Source organism: Hippocampus bargibanti, linkage group LG01 (genome assembly GCF_051943395.1).
Source record: "Hippocampus bargibanti isolate YZ-2025 linkage group LG01, ASM5194339v1, whole genome shotgun sequence".
Classification (NCBI taxonomy): Eukaryota; Metazoa; Chordata; class Actinopteri; order Syngnathiformes; family Syngnathidae; genus Hippocampus; species Hippocampus bargibanti.
Window position 1 is genome coordinate 7,938,008 of NC_142734.1, and position 18,355 is coordinate 7,956,362.

Below are 18,355 nucleotides of genomic sequence, written 5' to 3' on the forward strand. Positions count from 1 at the left end.
TTTTAAATTGCCTTAATTGCTATGGATGACATATTTTGTTCTTGGTATTAGATTTTGTCAAATAAAATTCCCTGCCAAAATGCGACAGTTTTTATTTTCTTTTGCATTTTGTGATTAGTGCGAGTTTTACTCCGAGGACGATTTATAAAAGATTGCAATTCATTTGATTGGTAAGTATTTTAGCTCCTAGATCTTTTCACCCCAGAGATGAAATTGACTTTGTGGATCAAAACGGCAGCAGCATTTTTGTGCTACAAATGGCATTAAAGGCCTCCTATGTGTTAGGAAGGCAAACTTGAAAAAAATAAATAAAATATAAAATAAAAAAAAAAAAAAAAATCACAAAATAAGAATCACTTACCTTGACAAATCTAAACTGTGAGGAACACGGGCCAAGTCACTGACCAGTCCTTTCTTGAGAAATAGCCGTATTATATTATTCATGCCATTGTGTTGCGTCTTGGCTGCCGCGGTGCTATAGAAACTGGATGTGGAGGGACATGATTCCATGATGGTGCTGATTATGCACATCACTGCCTGAAGCCTGTGGGAGACAGATTAGTAGGCGGGCTTTTCAACACCAATCAATGGATTTCATATCATTAGATTGCATTTGTAAAGAATCATGTTTACCTCGCATGTTTTTCAGCACCTTCTGTCATTCCTAAGGCTCGACTAAGGGCAGCCTTCACCTCATTAACCAAAGCAGCCTGAGCATCAGTGCCAGTGCCAGCAGCTGCTAGGCTAGCAAGGAAAAGACGGGCCAAGGCTGGGGTGTCCTTGTCCTCTGAATTTTGGGTATGAGGTAGCAAGTGGTCGAGCACAAAAGCTAACACACTGCAATCCTGTTGAGACAGATATGTAACAGGTGAATAGAAAACTTGGGACTAAATGGAAAGGCACCACAAAGCAGAAGTTTTTACCCACCTCCTTAATAAGCTCTGACTGTCCCGCAGTGTAGCAGTAAGAGGCTATTAGTGTGGCAATGCCAACATAGGAGCGGACCAGTTCAGCCAGTAGTCTCAGGATGGTGGAGGTAGGCATGAGGGGCTTGCTTGCCTTTAGCTTTGCAGCTTTCGCCTCCTCTGAGCTGCTGCTTTTATCTCCCTCCTGCTCCTTCTTTTCCTCCCGCATCTCTTCAGGTGTGGAAGCTAAGCACATTCATGCAGTGTATATATATCAGTCTCATACAAGACACAATTTAAATAATCAAAAAAGGTCTATGATTTTTCTCAGGGTTGCTTTGTGAGACGACTACAATAAATACCTTCTCCTTGCGGGGTGCTAGACTGGGGCGACTCTGCCACAGCTCCATCCGCAGCAAAAACTTGAGTCTAGGAAAAATTGCCATTGTGCCACGTGCCATTATAAATTATACGGTCTCACTGCAGCAATGTTTCTGATCATTGATAAAGCTCACATTGATATGGAATGCAGACTGGGAGTCAAAGTCACTGCCCTGTCGAGTGAGACGGTACTGTTGGTAAACATCATCACCGACATCCTGCAAAATCTGGCAAAGGTCTTGGCTACCAGGAACAGCTGCCACACGTTCCTCTGGACGCTCAGCTATGACCACAAAAACAACATGTTTAACTATTAAGTTCAAATAACTGACACTGAATGTGATGACACTACAGATGCAGCAAGTGAAGCATTTAATATTTTCACAGCAAAATTTACACATTATTCTATCGCTTAATCAAACAAATAATTTTGCTCTATGACAAATTATGTTTGAACACTACTGAATCTTACTTAAATGTGTGTGGTTTCAGGGGTTGGGGCTTGTATGTAGTTGGCCGTTGGCGCAGAATGCCAGTTATTCACTGCGTATCAGTTGTCATTGCAGAAAGTGTTTAAATGTGCTTATGTTTTGACTTGTTTTGCTCAATCCACCGGAAGGTGGTTGTGTCTGTCTCTCATTGACCACTTGTGGAGCATTGCAAAAAATTCTAACATTGCAGCCTGCATTGAATAAACTAAGGATGTTTATATTTTCTGGATAGGTATGTCCTGGTTTGCAGAGAACACATTGAAGACATGTTTTTCTTTTTAAATGATTCCAACATTTGAATTTTCTGTCCTCAATGCACTGTTTCCTTTTGGGTCAGCAAAATTGTGACAACTTAGTGGTTCAAGAGTATGTAGTAACCTTGGTGTATTTGGAAAGGTGATCACAAGGGAATCTTAGAGGTCGAGATTTTGCTTTACCATTTGTTTCATCCAATTATTCGAGCTACAGTAAAGTCTCGTTATATCGATATCGGATATATCGATAGTCCCGGTTATATCGATACTATTTCTATGCACGCACGGAGAAAATTACATGCAAACAGGGTCGGATATATCGATAGTCCCGGTTATATCGATATTTTTTCGGACTCCCTTGAATATCGATATAACGAGACTTTACTGTATTTGATTTTTTGTTATAGCCCTAGAAAAAAGAAAAGAAAAAAACCTTACGTTCTTCTGGCGCATGATACGCCGCTAAGGCATTGAGCATATCATATATGACCTCCTTGATAGTTTCCGGAATAGAAGGGAGTGGTGACAATTTCAGAGGAGTTGTTTTCACCAGCTGCACGGCATTTGGCCCTTTAATTCGAAGGTTTTCAAACTCATCATCAGAGGCTATGGAAGGATAGAGAGCAAAACTGAAGGAATGCAGGTCAGCAAAGAAAAATGGACAGTGTGATGAAATTCACTCACCTGTGCCAGCTCCACGCGGTGCAGGGAGAGCAATGCGGACACAATTGCTGGCAGTTTCCGCAAAGCATTCTGGGTTACGACAAGCAGCAGGGCCAAGGACACGCAAGATATAATTAATTTCCCTGGAACCAAGGCTGCCTGACACCACTCCTGAGGTGGTGCTACCAGCTCCACTGGTCACTGCGGATCTCACCACCTGTTGCAACAGATGAACTCTTTAAAATGTATATCGACAGAACTCATTCGGGAAGAAAAATAAGGAAAATGAGAATGGATTCAAACCTTCTCCATAGTATGCCGAAGCGTAGCTGGATCTTCAATGATGTGTCTGAAGAGCAGGGTAACAAGAGGTGTGAAACCATTGAAACCAGAGGTCTGTGTGAGCCCAAGAATCATTCGGGTGCTCTTCAGCTCAGCAAACATCATGGCATAGTGGTGATTTCGCGTCAAACGTAAACAGAGACGCAGTGTAGCATGGAGGGTGTCTGGGTCCACCGGGACACTAATCATGCTGACACAAGCGCGGATGAGAACGGTGGTCATATCGTCACTCAGGCCGATGATATCCAAGCCTTGCAAAGAGTCCGCCTCCTGAGAAGATGCGGAGCCAGATGTCACCTCCTTAAGCTGGCTGGAAACATCCTTGGGGGTGATCATTTCCACTGCTACCCCAATGTCAAGGTCAGCCTGAGCTTCTTCGGCTTTGCACCTGTCTCCCTCATCTCTCTCAGAGTCTGTTACGCAGCTGGCTTTGGTTGGTTTGGGCAAACGTGGAAGTCTTTGAACAGTCAACATCACTGGCCTACGGTTACCAGTCTCTTCATTTACCTACACCAACGATTATTATTAGATTTAGAAATGAACTCATATTGAAGCTAAAGAGGTTATTCTCATTTTTGTACAATGTGTATGTAGTTACCTGCACCATGTTGTTAAACTGAACTGTGTATCGTCTGCGTCCAGCTGTGAAGCGAACACTGCTCTCCCCAGCCCTCCATGCAGAGTCAATAGTGCTGTTATTGGAAGCACTGTAACTGCACCAACGGCCTGAGCGGTCATCAAACCATCTCCAGTTATTCCCATTCGGCTGAAGGTACTGAAGAGAAATCATCAGTGCAATTTATAGTTGTACACCACACTAAAAGCTTAACGTCGCTCACGTATAGTGCAACTGACATTGATGTCATTGATGTAGCAAACTGAATGTGTTACCTTGTTCATTTGTGATCTGCGCTTTGAAGATACTGCCATTTTCTCATAAAAGTCAATAATCAATAGGACTGGTGTAATCCACCTGCAGAGAGTGAACATTGTTGAAAAATTTCAGCATTTTTGTATTGATTTAGTAATGGAGTTGTGTCAGAGGCTATTTGGAACTTTTTGAAAATAAACCCACTTTGGTGTTTGTATGTCTTTGTGTTCTTTTGCTGCCTGCAGACAGGGCTGGACCACTTCAAGCAATTTAATCAACAAATTCAGAATACCACTTCTTTCGACCACTGTGGTACACATGAGCTTCATTTCCTTTCAAAAGAAAAAGGCAAACAAAAATGATGATTTCCTGAGATACAAAATTTTCTGTGCTTCTGTAAAAACAATCTAGTTACCTCAAATAACAACGTGAGCAGCAGAATGCGAGTGGCCAGCTTTGATGCCTGTGGTAGTGTGGCCATTTGTTTAGTCCATTCAGACACAGTCTTTGTGTCACTTGTAGTGAGAGGCACAGCTGCCTTGATCAACACATCCGCTGCATCCCACACCTAAAATACAACAAAAAAAATGTTCAAACAATTGTTTGAATCATTGCACTCAAGTGTTGAATTACCAGTATACAGCTGCATCACAAAACTTAAAAAATGACTATTTGAAAATAGTAAACACAAATATGAAATGAAAAAAAAATATAGGAGAATGGAAAAGCATAATAAATCATGAAAATTGAAATCACTGACCTGATCGACAACCTGGCCAAGGATGAGGTCTCTGTACTCAGGGCCGCTCCGCTTGATGGCAGTCATCAGCAGGTCACAGAGTCGGTAGACTGTGTCAGGCAGCTCATCCAAAAGATGGAAGCATCCAGGGAGCATGGAGTCTGTGAAGGCATGGAGTTCTTGCGGGTCCAGGGGTTGAGCCTCCATGAAGCGCTCCAAACAGCGTGCTTCCTCCTCTTCCGCTCGCTCTCTGGCTCTCCGGTCCTCCTCCTCGCGCCTCCGTGCTGCTTCCTGAGAGATCATTACATCAGCAACCTGTCAGTGAACAGGTTTGAAATACACTTTGAACATGTAGGAAGACCCACCTCCGGAGAGTCGGAACGTTGCTCCATGCTGACCTCCTCGCCAAGTGACATCGCAATTGCTCTCATCATTTGGTCCTCTTCGGACATGGAAAGATCCTAGACCAACAATGACAGACATTGCCAGTCGCCTTTGTTGGAATAGTGATTATTTCAAAAGTGTACGCTGATTGTGTTTAAACATTGTTACCCTTACTGCTCCCCCAAGGTGAGGAGGAGGATGTGTCAGAAGATATTCTGTAGCTTGCTCCATGGTACTGGTGTTCAGTAAGCCCTCCATGGCGTGCTCTCTTGAGAAACCCATATCCATGAGCTAAAACATAAAACATTACTTTTATTTTGTAACAACAAAATACAATGTTCTCAACTAAACAAATGGAAACGAAATGTTTAATGGCTCAAAAGTACCGTACAAACTCATTAACTGAACTTCAAAATTACATTTGCAGACTGACTTCAGTGCCTCAAAAATAAATTCTGACATACCTGTGTAAGCTGTGCCTGGTTAACCTGGGGGTCACGTCTTGGAGTGGAATTGGTTGACTCCTCAGCTGATCCGGCAGGTGGCACTCCAGCAGTTGGTGCCGTTGCTGCTGCAGTCTCTCCACTGATTGTAGCTACACCTGGGGCTGCATTTGTTCCCAGGGAAGAAGTAGGAGCCCCCTCATCATCTGGACGTGCTGTGCCCTCTTTCTCCTTGGCCAGGCGCTCCTGGATAACCGGCTCCCCCCGTAGGATATGGCAAAGGATGGCCAGCATGGATTCAGCCATCCTGCCTCCATAAACCTTGAGCGGCTTCCTATTCCACAGGCTGCGGATGCAGCTGAACGCAGCCTTATAAATAGAGAATTAATACTTGTTACCAAAATCATGGGTGTGACCCAATTGCTAGTTCATACTATGGATTGAAATGTTAGTTTTGTTTTTTTACACATTTACCCCTATCAGCAGATAATATCAGAGGAAGATTGATGATGGCGGATGATGTGGTGAATGACTTGTTAACACATGTAGCTAATGGTGCAAAGGTTATGGGTTCAAATTGAGGCGTTAGTCTTCCAATGTGGAGTTTGCATTTATCACTGTACACTGCAAATTATTTTTGCGAGACCGTATCGTTTGTATAAGCCGGCTTGGAATAATGACAGAAAAATCTTGCTCGCTGGGCCTGCTGATGGCGGACAGATTGAATCTGGGTCACAAATGACATTGGCATGCATACTCAACACAAAATAACATTACACTGTTATACAGTCTCTTGAAGGTCACAATGACAGTAGCCCTGTTTCAAAACTTCAACCTCTGAACTGTGAGACATATTTGCTAACCAGTTGGAAACTGTACCGCCATCAAACAACGTGACGTTAATATTTTAAACGTGCGTTCAGAATTGCAAGTACAGCGCTGACATTTTGTGTGTGTGCTTTTTTTAATTAGGGACGAGTATCCACTGTGAAAATTAGAACTCTCTGCATCGCAAAACGAATGAAACCTTACCTTCTGTGTTACTATGAGGAACCGAAGTGCACTGAACTGGGGTGTGGTTGGTGTGACCCCAGGCATCTTTGCTGGCAGTGAATGTGGAGAGTCAAGAACAGTGCTCGGATTTACCATCTTCTCCACCAGCATCAACCAAGCATCCAGAAACTCTCCTGTCCCATCTGGTAATTCAGTATGCTCCAGACCCTCAGACACGGGGACCTTTCCACCCATTGACAGGGCCCAGTTGAACGTCCTACCCAAAAAAATTAAATGTATTAAAAAACACACACATGTTTATCGCTGCATGATCAACTTACTCAAATAGGGCATCATGTCCACCAGAGCAGAAAAACTTTTGCAGCATGAGGTGGTAAGGGTACTTCCTCTCATCAAACAACATAGGAGATGTGAAGCCAACAGAGCAGATGAAGAAAGTCAGCCTGTGGGAGCACATGAACACATGTGACAATTACCACTTATTAGGTTACATAATTTGTGCAACATGAGCTTACCTGAACCGAGGTGTTGGTGTATAGGGTGGAGGCTGCCAACTCAGACCCTTAGTGAGGAGCTTTGTCAGAGCGGAAGCAGTGGCTCGGGCTGCAGGCGTGGGTGTTGTGCCTGTGCTTGTGGCATGGTGAGAACGACGTTGGCGTACTGGAGAGCCGACACACAACTTCACCAGCAGGCCAAAAAGTTCAGCAAGTGCCCTCCCCAATCGAGATGACGCTAAAGGCAGTCAAGATATCCATCAAACATTACATACCGTAATTATGCAGGAAAGCTCATTCTGTTCATAGGCTTTGCTAAAAAACTTGAATTGCTCACCAGAGAGGAGGGGTTTTATTTGTTTAATGCGCGTCGCCATTGCAGGGGTAAGCTTGGACTTGGACTTAGGATCTGTTGAGGTGGTTTCGTCTGTCTCCATGGGAGCCAAGCTATCACCATCTAAACCCATGCCCTCCAATAGTCCACTACTAGAAGGTTCCGCCACCTCAGATTCTATTGATAAAAATATATGACAACCTGTATTCCAAAGGAACACAACACAAAAACTTTTATTTTAGCTCAAATAAATGACTGTCACCTGTTCTCTTGGAACCGGGCATTGTGCTTGTCGTAGCACTATTAGAGGGTTTCTCGTCCTTGGGTAAGAGTTTCTGCATGTCTGCTTGCCCAAACTCACAGCCTGTAGGCAGACTTTTAAAGACATAATCGTAAGGTGGGTAATAGTGGGCTTAGATGATACAACATATGAGGTAATTAATTGTGCTTATACCTGTTAGGTGTGCAAAGGGAGAGCAGAACAGTACTCTCCCATACCAGAGAACAGTAGAGCTGACTCAGTTTGTTGAGAACAGTCAAACCTAATTGGGATCCCCACTGATTGACAGAGATTGCCCTGATCTCACTCTGTTGACAAACGGGCATATTCAAAGAATGACCAACATAAATCAAAGCATCATTCACAGCAATAGTTTCCTATTGAAATGGATGAATACATTAGCATGAGAAGGGGCATTGTTGTGAACAACTTGGTAAACCACAGAGAGCATAGGATCAAATCACCCCTGAAATAAATATTTACCTGTCCTACGCGACAAGTGTGGACAAACATTAGGATATAGGCGTGCGCTGCAGTAAGCGCATGTAGTAGGGGCGTGGCACGAGCTGACAATGTGGCATCAGTAACATGGCCAGCAAAAGCCAGCTCCCTCAGCAGAACAGATCCACCAGGAACCTCAATTGGCCGATGTAGGGGTTCCAAAGATGTCAGAATAGTGTCGAGTTGGCACAATCCCTCCTGAAGTACTTTAGGCTCATGTGAGAGTGTCTTAATACATGGAATGGAAGCAGGAAGTATGCTCAGAATGTCAGTTTAAACAGTTCAATTGTTTGATGCTACTCAAGTGAATCAAAGGGAGAAAAGAAATTTGACTTACCAAAATGGACTTGCACACACCAGCAACAGCCTGGCAGGCTGCAGAAGTGGGAAAATCTATGGGCAGGTTGGGCAAGCCCAGAATTGAGACCAGAGGTAGTAGGCCCTTTTGGTTCACAAACTCCTGACAGTGGTCATCCGTCGTATTGTTGCTAAGTATAGATTCCACAAACTTCATCTAGAAAAGATCCATATCACATGCCGGTTATGATTTTAGAACAGGTAAAAGGATTTGACCAAAGTCTCAATACTCACCACATTCAAAATGTAATCCATTAAAGGTATAGGTATTCGCTCCTCAGTTCCCACCACCCTAAAAGAAGGTATGTGTTAAAATGATGACAGACACTAACTACAAAATGAATTATAAACCATATGTCTATATAAAATGTTGATCAAAGCTGCTGCTCAATTGTCATATAAACCCAGTGTCATACAGTTCAAGTGGCACTGACTGTCTGTTGCTCTCTGCTTCCCCCTGCTGTTGGCTAAATGTGTGGAGGGCCTCCTCTTCCTCTTCATCCTCACTTGAAGCTTCTTCTGCAGCATGGCTGGAGCGTGCTGGTGGAACAGTCACTGTACCATCAGCTTTCTGGATAGATGGTTTCTGGCAGACATATTCTGGAGCTCGGCCCAAATTGCAGATCTCCTCCAATAACTAAAACAACAATTGAACTTCCATTAGAATGTATAGCTACAATCATATGACGAAAGAAATATATCCAAAATTTAAAACTACCTTAATGATTGCAGTAGTGGCATCTGTCTTCAAAGTAGGTTGATGTCTCATTAACTCATCGACAGCACTGCCCAAATTTGATGCAGTGTCCCCTGCAGATGAGGGCAAAAACTTATATCACTCAAGTAGGGTACAACAGCACTGAAAACACACGGAAGTAAAGTCAACTCACCCAAAGGGTCAGAACTGCGTCGCCGTCGCATGGCAGGTAGGTAGTCAGGAGACAAGAGCACTTTGAAAAGGCGCTCAAAGGGCTGACACCGAACAAAGGACAGAAGCCCTCGGGCATTCAGGCACAAAGCACTGAACACGTTAGGGAGAGATCCCAAGACCTCACGAGTAGCAGGAACCTAATTCAAGTGAAAAATTAGGAATGCACATTAAAGGACATCCTCTAATGATTGCATGCAGTCACAGAGGTCATTTTCCCAAAGCTACTTTGAGCATTTTATATTGGTTTGAGGCAAACTCAGCTGGCAATGTATTTTATTTATTTTATTAAATGTCCCAAAGTTGCCATAACTCACATCTTTGATGAGAAGTGCATGGAGCATAACATCAGTGAGACCATTATCCTGCAGGGAGGAAAGCAAGGATGGCTCCTGGAACACAAACACCGTCACAACCTCGGTTGCTACAAACCCAAAGAGACAGAAAAGAAAAACAGCATTATTATTGTTTAAAAACACAACAAGCAGTAAAATGATAAGACAAAACAATGTCTTTCCAGTCAATTCTAAAAGGCTTTCTTAACAAAACACTTTCTGAAGTGCTAAAAAGTAAAAACACTTTCTGAAGTGCTAAAAAGTACTCACCAAGAAGGAACAGCGAGGGTCCGTAATACTCTGCATTACTGATGATGTGTTTGAGTGAGGTAGGCAAGGATCCATCCATGACTTGCAAGAAAAAATAAAAAGTGACAACAGAAACATTAGCAGCAGCAGCAAATTCCATGCAAAGGTCTTAGGTGGAGCTTTAGACTGCCCAGTTCAGGATGTAGAGGATGGCTCACCATGGCGGATGCCATCAGAGAAGGCAGGGTCTTGAATGGCTTTCTTCAGGAAATTCAGCATTGACTTTAACAGAGCTGCCCTTTGTGGAATACACTGCATGCCTGCAAAAAAAAAAAACACAAAAAATACTTCAAATATTTCAAAAGCCTCTGTTTTATTGCATCTGATTACACTGTCTGTGCCAACCTGCACGGGGCGTGTTTGCAGTGCTGCTCAGTCCTCTCGGCTCAATTTCCGGTCTGGAAACAGAAGCCGCTGATGGCCCAGGGCTGCTTTCCATGGCAACTTCGGACGCTGTTTCATTTATTTAACCGTGTTATGTTAAATGCAAATTTTATGATCCATTTTAAAAAGCGACTCATTTGAGCCGACTTACTCTCCATGTCTGTGTCCATGTCTTCAGACTCGACAGTCGGCCTTGGCCTTCGGATCTTTGGCTTAATGACGAAAGGGCACTCTTTCCTTGACAAGTCCACCTCATGCTGTGTGTGTCAAATGCCGGAGAAGGGAATGGTTATGTGGGAATATTTACCTTTCAATGACTGTACATGTCAAACCCTTAGGACTTGACCTCTAGTCTGCAGATGAAAATAGAAAGGCCGCTGTGTGACTGGAAGGCAGCCATGTCAAGGTTGGTGATGAGGTCCACGACCCGAACTGCTCTCGTTACAAAAGTGATCTGATCCTGTTCATCTCCCAGAAATTTTATCACCTGAAAAGTAAAAAGTCATACTGTAGAAAAAAACGAACAGCATTGACAAGAGCTGTAGGCATACCTTTAAGAGAGCTTCCATCATTCCACAGGAGACAAGGGCTTCACCCCCAGCATCATAGCTGGCCAAATGGTAGAGGAAGGAAAACAGTGCAGTTGCAAACTGATGTGGGTAAGGTTCCATCAAGGGATCTGGAAACCAGAGGTTCAAAATAATGACTACTTAGTTTGGGGTGCCAAACCAACCACTAGCAAAGGTGGGATACTCACCAATCATTGCCTGTATACAGTTGCGCACCAACACGGGCAAGAAGCCATGGTAGGAGGCGGTGCCAGTGCAGTCAATGATGTTGGAAAGCTTGGGTGTTCGCTCCAAATGGACAATGGAGGTTAAAGTGCGCAGGGATGCCGCCTTGATATCCTGAAGCACCAAAAGGTTGTTTCAAACTCAAACTTAAAGCGCAAATCTTTATTTTTATGGCCTAAATGTGATATTCTGATTAATATAATGTTGGTGGAAACGATTAAAGCAGCAAAATCCAGCCATTTATGCATATTTGGGGAGGGTGACTATTTTGTCACATGCTATGCACTGAAAATGACATAAGTTAACTAACAGAAAGGCTCATCTGTTTTCTGAGTTTGGTCATGTGACATTTACCAGCTGAGCCATGGTTGTCCGTTACCTGACCCCTGAGCAACTGTGATGTCATATATACCTGGGCTACATAGAGCAGGAAAATGACCCCCCATTGGATGCATAAAAACAGGTAGATATTGCTTCTTATTTCATAATCCACAAACACAGTATTAAATCAGAATTATGTTTGGACTGGCTGATCTGCACAGAGCATATCGTAAACTCGACTTCCACAATAGAGTGTTGCCTTGGGTGACCTGATGTACAAGTTGTGAAATATAGCCCTTTATAACCTTTTGAGATGCAAGCGAATATCTGAGATATTAGCACTGAAAATTGGTAGTGAAAACCCCATTCACCCAACCTCAGAGTAAGCAGCTGTTTTGTAGACACTAAACAATCATTAAAATAGCAAGTTGACGGTCAAACTAAATTACATTTATAGGAAACATAAATTCACATTACAGTTTGCTACTTTAAAGCTGAGACATTGAGAAACATCAATAGACAGCATTTATGTGGCAGTGGCTAAAACAGCTTACTGAGACATTTACTATAGATGTAAAACATATTTGTACATGGATGCATAACTGTATTCAGTTTGCGCACACCAGAGGGAACCCACAACAAATAAATCATAAGGCACAAATGTTAAACTAATTTCATTCCATTTGTTCTAAAATATGTCTTTATACATTGTTGAGTACTATTTTTTGTGGAGGCTGTTATGGCTTAATGGCATTTCCATTTATTTCATTGGTGAAAAATGGTTTGAGTTATATATGTTGCATGGTCACGAAGCCTGTATCTTAAGACACTATTGGATGCGATTGAAAGTCATCCATCACTTACCACAAGCTGTTTGTCTGTTATCTGTAATACATCCACCAGCTCCTCAATCAGGCCATTATACAGAATACTATTGGTGGACTCACCCAGTGCATTTGAATACACTGCAGAAAAAAAGAGCCTTTAGAAACGGAGGCAAGTTGTCACACAATGTTAAACGATTAGCTTAAACCCACCCAGTATAGAGATGGCATGTAGTCTGGCCTGCACGGCCTGCAACCTCTTTTTGTGGTTTGAAAAGCCATGAGCCAGACGAATGTGAGTGAAAAGCAGCGTCTGCTTGTCTTTCGGTATGTTGTACATGACTGTGAGTGACTCCATAATCTCAGATGGACTGTCTGAAATCTGAAAAAAGGGAGGGCGAGGAAGTGTCATATTTGAAATGAAGTATTACATTATCAATACTGTGTTGATGCGGTAATTCAAGCAGTACATACCTTGTCAAGTTGCTCAATATGAATATAATGTAGTGTGTTGCTGCTAGTCTGTTTAGAAATTGGGGAAGCATTAACACATACACACTCTTAAAACAGAAAAATGAATCTCATGCATTCATTTAATCATATTGCAAATAATTAAATCATCTTTACCTTCCTCTCCACTTTGACCTCAGGAGCTGGTTCGGCATAAAACTCAAAGTGCAGTGTGGTTGCACTAGGAGGGTACTTCTGGAATAGGTAGATACATGGTGGTTTAGCAAAATTACTTCCATTTAATTACATCAGAATCTTACAACAGCATTATGAAATCGATATTTGACAGACTCTTACCGTCATGAGGAGATCCCTGCAGCATTCAGCTAGGCCAAAGCCATTTTCCTTTCCTCCCCAGCTCTACAAGACCCCAAAGAAACAAAACAATACCACCTTTCCATTCCGAAATAATGCAGCCTAAAAAATACATTAAATAGTCTACCCCACCTCAGCCAGATGTTGCAGACGTGCCAAGAGAGGTGTTCTTTTGTCGGATCCTAGTCTTGTGATGTAGTTTGACCGCTTGCTGAACACATACAGGAGGTTCAGCACAGACAGGACCACTTGCATGTCACATGACGCCAGTAAGGTTGTTAAGTGCTGTGAAGGAGGAACAGGTGATCAAATTATTATTTATTGTGACATGCAGGACACTATGTCACAGTCGGAGTCTGAATGGCAGTTTGACTTGCAATACGACATTACAAGACCTTCGGCTACAACTAATGAGTCACTAATAACTACAATATATTCCAACGTATATTATATATAATATTAAAATGACATCAATACAATACTTAGTGTATTTGTTTTTATGGCAAGTAAAATATAACCAATTAGAAATTTAACTCAGTCGAGTCTGTTTTTTTTTTCTGTGCAACACTTTTGCAAGTTGCAAGTTCCTTGTTGTTTGTGCTCTCCCTCCCTCAATTTTATACCAATGCGCTTTCCCATCTTGAGCCTTTCTATAATTCCAACATCATTTAAATGAGTTTTTTCTGTTGAATCTGTCACTTGAGGTTGTCCAACTTCCATTTAGTGCATATTTTTAAATTCGGAAAATTTGCTTACAACTTTTGCTTTGCTCAATGTTTTGATCTTTCTCACTCGAAAAAGAAAATATCTCATCCCGTTTCAGTGCTTTTATGAGCAGACACCGACAGCTATTCCAATTTATAAGCAACTTATAAACAGCTGATTCTTATTTTGGTTTGGGGAGTCGACTTATCATTCATTGCAAGGTCGCTTCACCACGATAAAACATGTGCGACACGTGTCGCCACCATCCACACTCTTGTTTTATGGAGAACATGTGCAAGTAATGGGAATGCCATGATTGGTTACACACCGTCTTTGCATCGGATTGTGTGATTGGCTGGAGATGTCACTCATTCAATTACACTGCAAATTCATTAAGAAGAAAATACAGTACATCTAATGCATATGGAGTGCATTCTCTGCACTGGATAGGTTTTGTTGTGTGCGACCACAGTGTAGCTGTGCAGCTTTGAGTGAACATTGGTGCCGTTGCATTGTCGGTAAACTAAATGACAAATCTAAATGAAAGAGTAACTTTCATTGCATGGCAGAGGGCCACACACTTAGCTTGTCTTGAAGCATGAGGTAATTAGCTAGCCGTTGCTGCTCCCTTTGGGTATGGAAGAGCACTACATGAATACAATATCATGCGACAGACCGCACAGGCATACATCTTGGATAATTTCCCACGGCACACCTGACAATATCACACAAGTATGCCGAGGCAAAGAGTATAAAAAAACACTGATAATATAAAAATTCATTAAATAACCCTTTTTTGACATTTTCAATTAATCGTGTGCCACATGATTTTTTTCAATGAAAAAACTGTGCTGGAGCTCAAAAAAGATTGAAAACCGGTTTGGACAATTCGAGCGTTCATGAAAACCTCAAGGAAATGCACCACTCAGGCAACACTAGTACAATGCAGCTTGTCACAAGTTAGACCTTTAAAATAAGAGTCCGGTAGAACAGTCACACTTTGGGTGTGACTACTAAAAAAGCGACAATGACGTTCAAGAGTGTGGTTAGGCTGTTACCAAACTGGCATGCTTTTATTTTAAAGGCCTAGCTGTTGACAGTGCTGCCGAACAGACCAGGATTGTTTATTACATTGAGCTGTGAATAAACGACTGGATTGTGGAATATGCCTTGCCAGCTGTTGACTGCACACACACATGCGCACGCACGCACGCGCGCACACACACACACACACACACACACACACACACACACACACACACACACACACACACACACACACACACACACACACACACACACACACACACACACACACACACACACACACACACACACACACACACACACACACACACACACACACACACACACACACACACACACACACACACACACACACACACACACACACACACACACACACACACACACACACACACACACAAACTAATTTGGTTTATATTGCAGTATATTAGTTCCTACAGAAAAACTGCTCTTCAAAAGATTGGGTACGGATTTTCCAGTCACTCGTACCTCTATGGAGCTGTAAAGGTGCCTGGAGAAGCTGTACTCAATGAGCAAAGCTGTGAAGTTGAGCACTGCCAAAAGCAGGGCTTTGAGCTGGCTGTTGTCCGGCCGGTCACACACCAGTAGCCATGACATATTCTCCACTGTCTGGCCTGCATCACACAGAATGCCATCGAAGCGGTCCAGCAGATCCACCCAGTGGTACAACTCACACTATAACGAAAAGACACGGAGAAAGTACACTCCAGTGAGGTTGTCAACTTGAAATCAATTCAACCCGTTTCCATCAAAATACAACCTTGCTTCACAAAGAAATGACTGCTTGACATTTACCTTGCCAATATTCCAGGTCTTGATGTGCTGCAGTTCAATGAGCAGTTGATCGTCGCTGCATGCTTTGAGCTTCTCTATCAGTATTCTACAGTCAGCAGGCTGTTGTTTTATAGAAGGGGCACAAAGTTGAAGATTAAACAATGAAGACCACCAATCACTTTTTTTAATATCCTTTAGGATGTCACAAGATGTCAGATTGGTGTTTCCATTCTATTCAATCACTTCACTCTCTGAGGAGTACAGTGATTTTCATGTACCCAAGATTCATCAACAATTGACAAAACAATAATTTTAGGAAAATAGCACTCAACAGTAAAAATGTTCAAAATAATTCCAGACACAACGGTACACTTCTGTCAGAAATGAAATCAGGCAGCAGCAACAATATGCTTTTTTTTTTTAGATGATTGAGCATTCCAGCCATGCTGCCATGAAAGGCAAGTTTGTGTTGTATAGAGCATATTTGGTGAAGTGTGCCACAACTTTGGGATTCTTTTTCTAACAAGCTTGAGCCCTTAAACTGCATTACCCACAATCCTACTGTTTCGCTTACATATGACCCAGATTACCACTGCTTTGCATGTACGTTGCAGACTGGCATATTGCAGTCAGTGGGGAAAGTTTGTTAAAAGAACATACCCCCCCGCCCCCAAAAAAATGATTTAGAACCCAGAGCTACTACTACATGATGCATATTTTGTCTGGTCTGATATATATTTTTAAATTATCATTTAGCCCAATGAAAATATATGGTTGCTATAGTGCATGTTTGAAATGATGCTGGGGTCCACATTTGTCAAATTTTGTCAGCATTGGTATTAACAGAAATTGTCACACAGAAATGCTCAAGCATACTCACAGCTTCTGTAGGCGTTTTCTTTAACTTGCTTCTGTCCACCTTCATGGTTGGTGATCTATTGAAAGCTCCTGCTGAAAATCACATGTCTTAGTAACCATGCCTTTCAGAAACAATGCACAAAAATTCACAGTATACCTACAGATACTTTGGAAAGGGCCCCTTAACGGCATGTTTGAGTTGCTTCACCTAGAAGAGGTTAGAATAAGGAAACTAAGAAAATTGAGCAGCAGGTTTGACCCGCACACCATTACTGTACCACATTTGTATTATTGTTTGACATAAGCATACACCCTGACTTGTTCAAGAACAACTAATTAATATGCCGAAATGTTTGCAAAAGCACCCTCAAATGGCATGGACAGCGTTGTCAAGGAAATATGAGAAAGTATGACTTTAATTTTCAAGTGGCTGCTGAGAGTCAACTAGTCATCACAAAGCAAAGTCAGAGCGAGCCCATTAGCCGGTAACTAGCTTGGAACATACGGCGCTAGCAAATATAGTCGTGAAACGCCGCATTTGACTTGCCTTTCAATTCCAATATGGTTTGTTGGACAGTCCGAGTGGTATGATTTGAAGCTATATGGCGAGCACTGAGATGACTTGTCCACCACAAATACTTCACGCTGACAGCATAAAGTTGGAGCTAGGTAGCTACCTAGCGAAGTAGCATGCTAATACAAGCTAGATGTTAAATGTAAACAATTCGCGAATGTATACGACGGCCACGCTGCCCTTGAAAATACGAAGAGCGTTCTAAAAACACTTAAAACGATCAACATTATCGGTCGGAGTTCACGTTGATATTCGAGTCCCGAACAATAAATTAAGGCACCGCAACATTTGCTTTGGGTTGTTAGCCGACATCGCTTTCAAGTGTGTCAAGAAGCATTACCAATACCCGAAGACTGCGCTCAAGCGGGCCAAACACTCCCAAAGAGGAAAGAGGGCCCGTGCCTAGCGTGAAAACCACCCAGGGCCAAAACATGTCTCAAAAGCCATCCGAGTCGCAGCTGTCAACCCACAACGAGAGGGTCCGGCTCACTGTCCTGACCTGACTCTACGCCAATTGAGGTCGGGGTGGCTCAGGCCGAGAAAAAACCCGCACCTCCTTCTCGGGTTCCTCCAATTCTTGCTCCACCAACAGCGCTCAGGTGGCCGCGACGATGACATGCGGCCAAGTGAAACAAGTGCGACGGTCCAACGTACGTTTGCCACTGCTCAGTTTCTCACCCTGACTCATCAAATAGCTGTAGCACGCGCTAGCTGGTCAGCTACAGCTAGCAAGCAACGTATCGGCAGACCAACTCGCTGAATCATTGTCGTCACAGTGCCACACACACTTGCGATTTGGCGTTCGGGGGGAAAGAAAACACATACACGCATAGGAGAGACAACCATGGTCGAGGGCTCGGAGAAGGACCGCGGTCGTTAGTACGTCGTGTGCGTGTTCATTTTTTGCTAGTTTTTGCCCGTGTACCCGTTTTTTCATCCAATCTTTTGGGTTTAAAAAAATCAATGAAAAGTGTCCCCAACTCTATAACGGAAGTATGCATACAACGATTTATGATGTGCCGTGTCGTAATTCCTCACTAAGATGAATGCAAAATGTCCTGTTCAGACCCCCGAATAACAGTTGGGGGCGGTGGGCAGCAACAATATACTGTAGTTTCAACACAGACGTAATGTAAAAATCATAGATTTCACATAAAAGACCAGTACACTTCTGTACAACTCGACCACGGTAACGCAGAAAGA

At 42.7% G+C, this 18,355-nt stretch overlaps 1 protein-coding gene across 11 annotated transcripts in view; it reads right to left on the minus strand.

The window, feature by feature from the left end:
• The window catches only part of huwe1 (HECT, UBA and WWE domain containing E3 ubiquitin protein ligase 1), a 46,332-nt gene that overhangs the window by 20,747 nt on the left and 7,230 nt on the right, over positions 1–18,355 (minus strand). For 4 of the 11 annotated variants that reach the window (XM_088993476.1, XM_088993468.1, XM_088993460.1 and 1 more), the window contains exons 2-46: positions 16,601–16,671; positions 15,742–15,840; positions 15,415–15,621; positions 13,306–13,458; positions 13,156–13,218; positions 12,976–13,053; positions 12,823–12,870; positions 12,562–12,730; positions 12,389–12,489; positions 11,167–11,317; positions 10,961–11,088; positions 10,756–10,896; positions 10,561–10,666; positions 10,371–10,478; positions 10,184–10,285; positions 9,987–10,067; positions 9,699–9,805; positions 9,344–9,521; positions 9,172–9,263; positions 8,888–9,090; positions 8,688–8,745; positions 8,434–8,610; positions 8,079–8,324; positions 7,770–7,903; positions 7,578–7,690; positions 7,319–7,492; positions 7,003–7,219; positions 6,808–6,930; positions 6,506–6,743; positions 5,495–5,842; positions 5,199–5,321; positions 5,012–5,107; positions 4,668–4,937; positions 4,323–4,475; positions 4,112–4,239; positions 3,928–4,009; positions 3,635–3,811; positions 2,998–3,543; positions 2,716–2,911; positions 2,470–2,637; positions 1,421–1,569; positions 1,268–1,334; positions 928–1,151; positions 634–845; positions 362–544 (exon numbers count right to left, since the gene is read on the minus strand). In XM_088993476.1, the coding sequence (XP_088849602.1) occupies positions 362–544; positions 634–845; positions 928–1,151; positions 1,268–1,334; positions 1,421–1,569; positions 2,470–2,637; positions 2,716–2,911; positions 2,998–3,543; positions 3,635–3,811; positions 3,928–4,009; positions 4,112–4,239; positions 4,323–4,475; positions 4,668–4,937; positions 5,012–5,107; positions 5,199–5,321; positions 5,495–5,842; positions 6,506–6,743; positions 6,808–6,930; positions 7,003–7,219; positions 7,319–7,492; positions 7,578–7,690; positions 7,770–7,903; positions 8,079–8,324; positions 8,434–8,610; positions 8,688–8,745; positions 8,888–9,090; positions 9,172–9,263; positions 9,344–9,521; positions 9,699–9,805; positions 9,987–10,067; positions 10,184–10,285; positions 10,371–10,478; positions 10,561–10,666; positions 10,756–10,896; positions 10,961–11,088; positions 11,167–11,317; positions 12,389–12,489; positions 12,562–12,730; positions 12,823–12,870; positions 12,976–13,053; positions 13,156–13,218; positions 13,306–13,458; positions 15,415–15,621; positions 15,742–15,840; positions 16,601–16,671 (6,988 nt within the window). Of the gene's footprint in view, positions 1–361; positions 545–633; positions 846–927; positions 1,152–1,267; positions 1,335–1,420; positions 1,570–2,469; positions 2,638–2,715; positions 2,912–2,997; positions 3,544–3,634; positions 3,812–3,927; positions 4,010–4,111; positions 4,240–4,322; positions 4,476–4,667; positions 4,938–5,011; positions 5,108–5,198; positions 5,322–5,494; positions 5,843–6,505; positions 6,744–6,807; positions 6,931–7,002; positions 7,220–7,318; positions 7,493–7,577; positions 7,691–7,769; positions 7,904–8,078; positions 8,325–8,433; positions 8,611–8,687; positions 8,746–8,887; positions 9,091–9,171; positions 9,264–9,343; positions 9,522–9,698; positions 9,806–9,986; positions 10,068–10,183; positions 10,286–10,370; positions 10,479–10,560; positions 10,667–10,755; positions 10,897–10,960; positions 11,089–11,166; positions 11,318–12,388; positions 12,490–12,561; positions 12,731–12,822; positions 12,871–12,975; positions 13,054–13,155; positions 13,219–13,305; positions 13,459–15,414; positions 15,622–15,741; positions 15,841–16,600; positions 16,672–16,739; positions 16,787–17,651; positions 17,902–18,355 lie in introns of those variants that run through there. The other 7 variants (XM_088993501.1, XM_088993428.1, XM_088993492.1 and 4 more) reach the window with 6 other exon arrangements.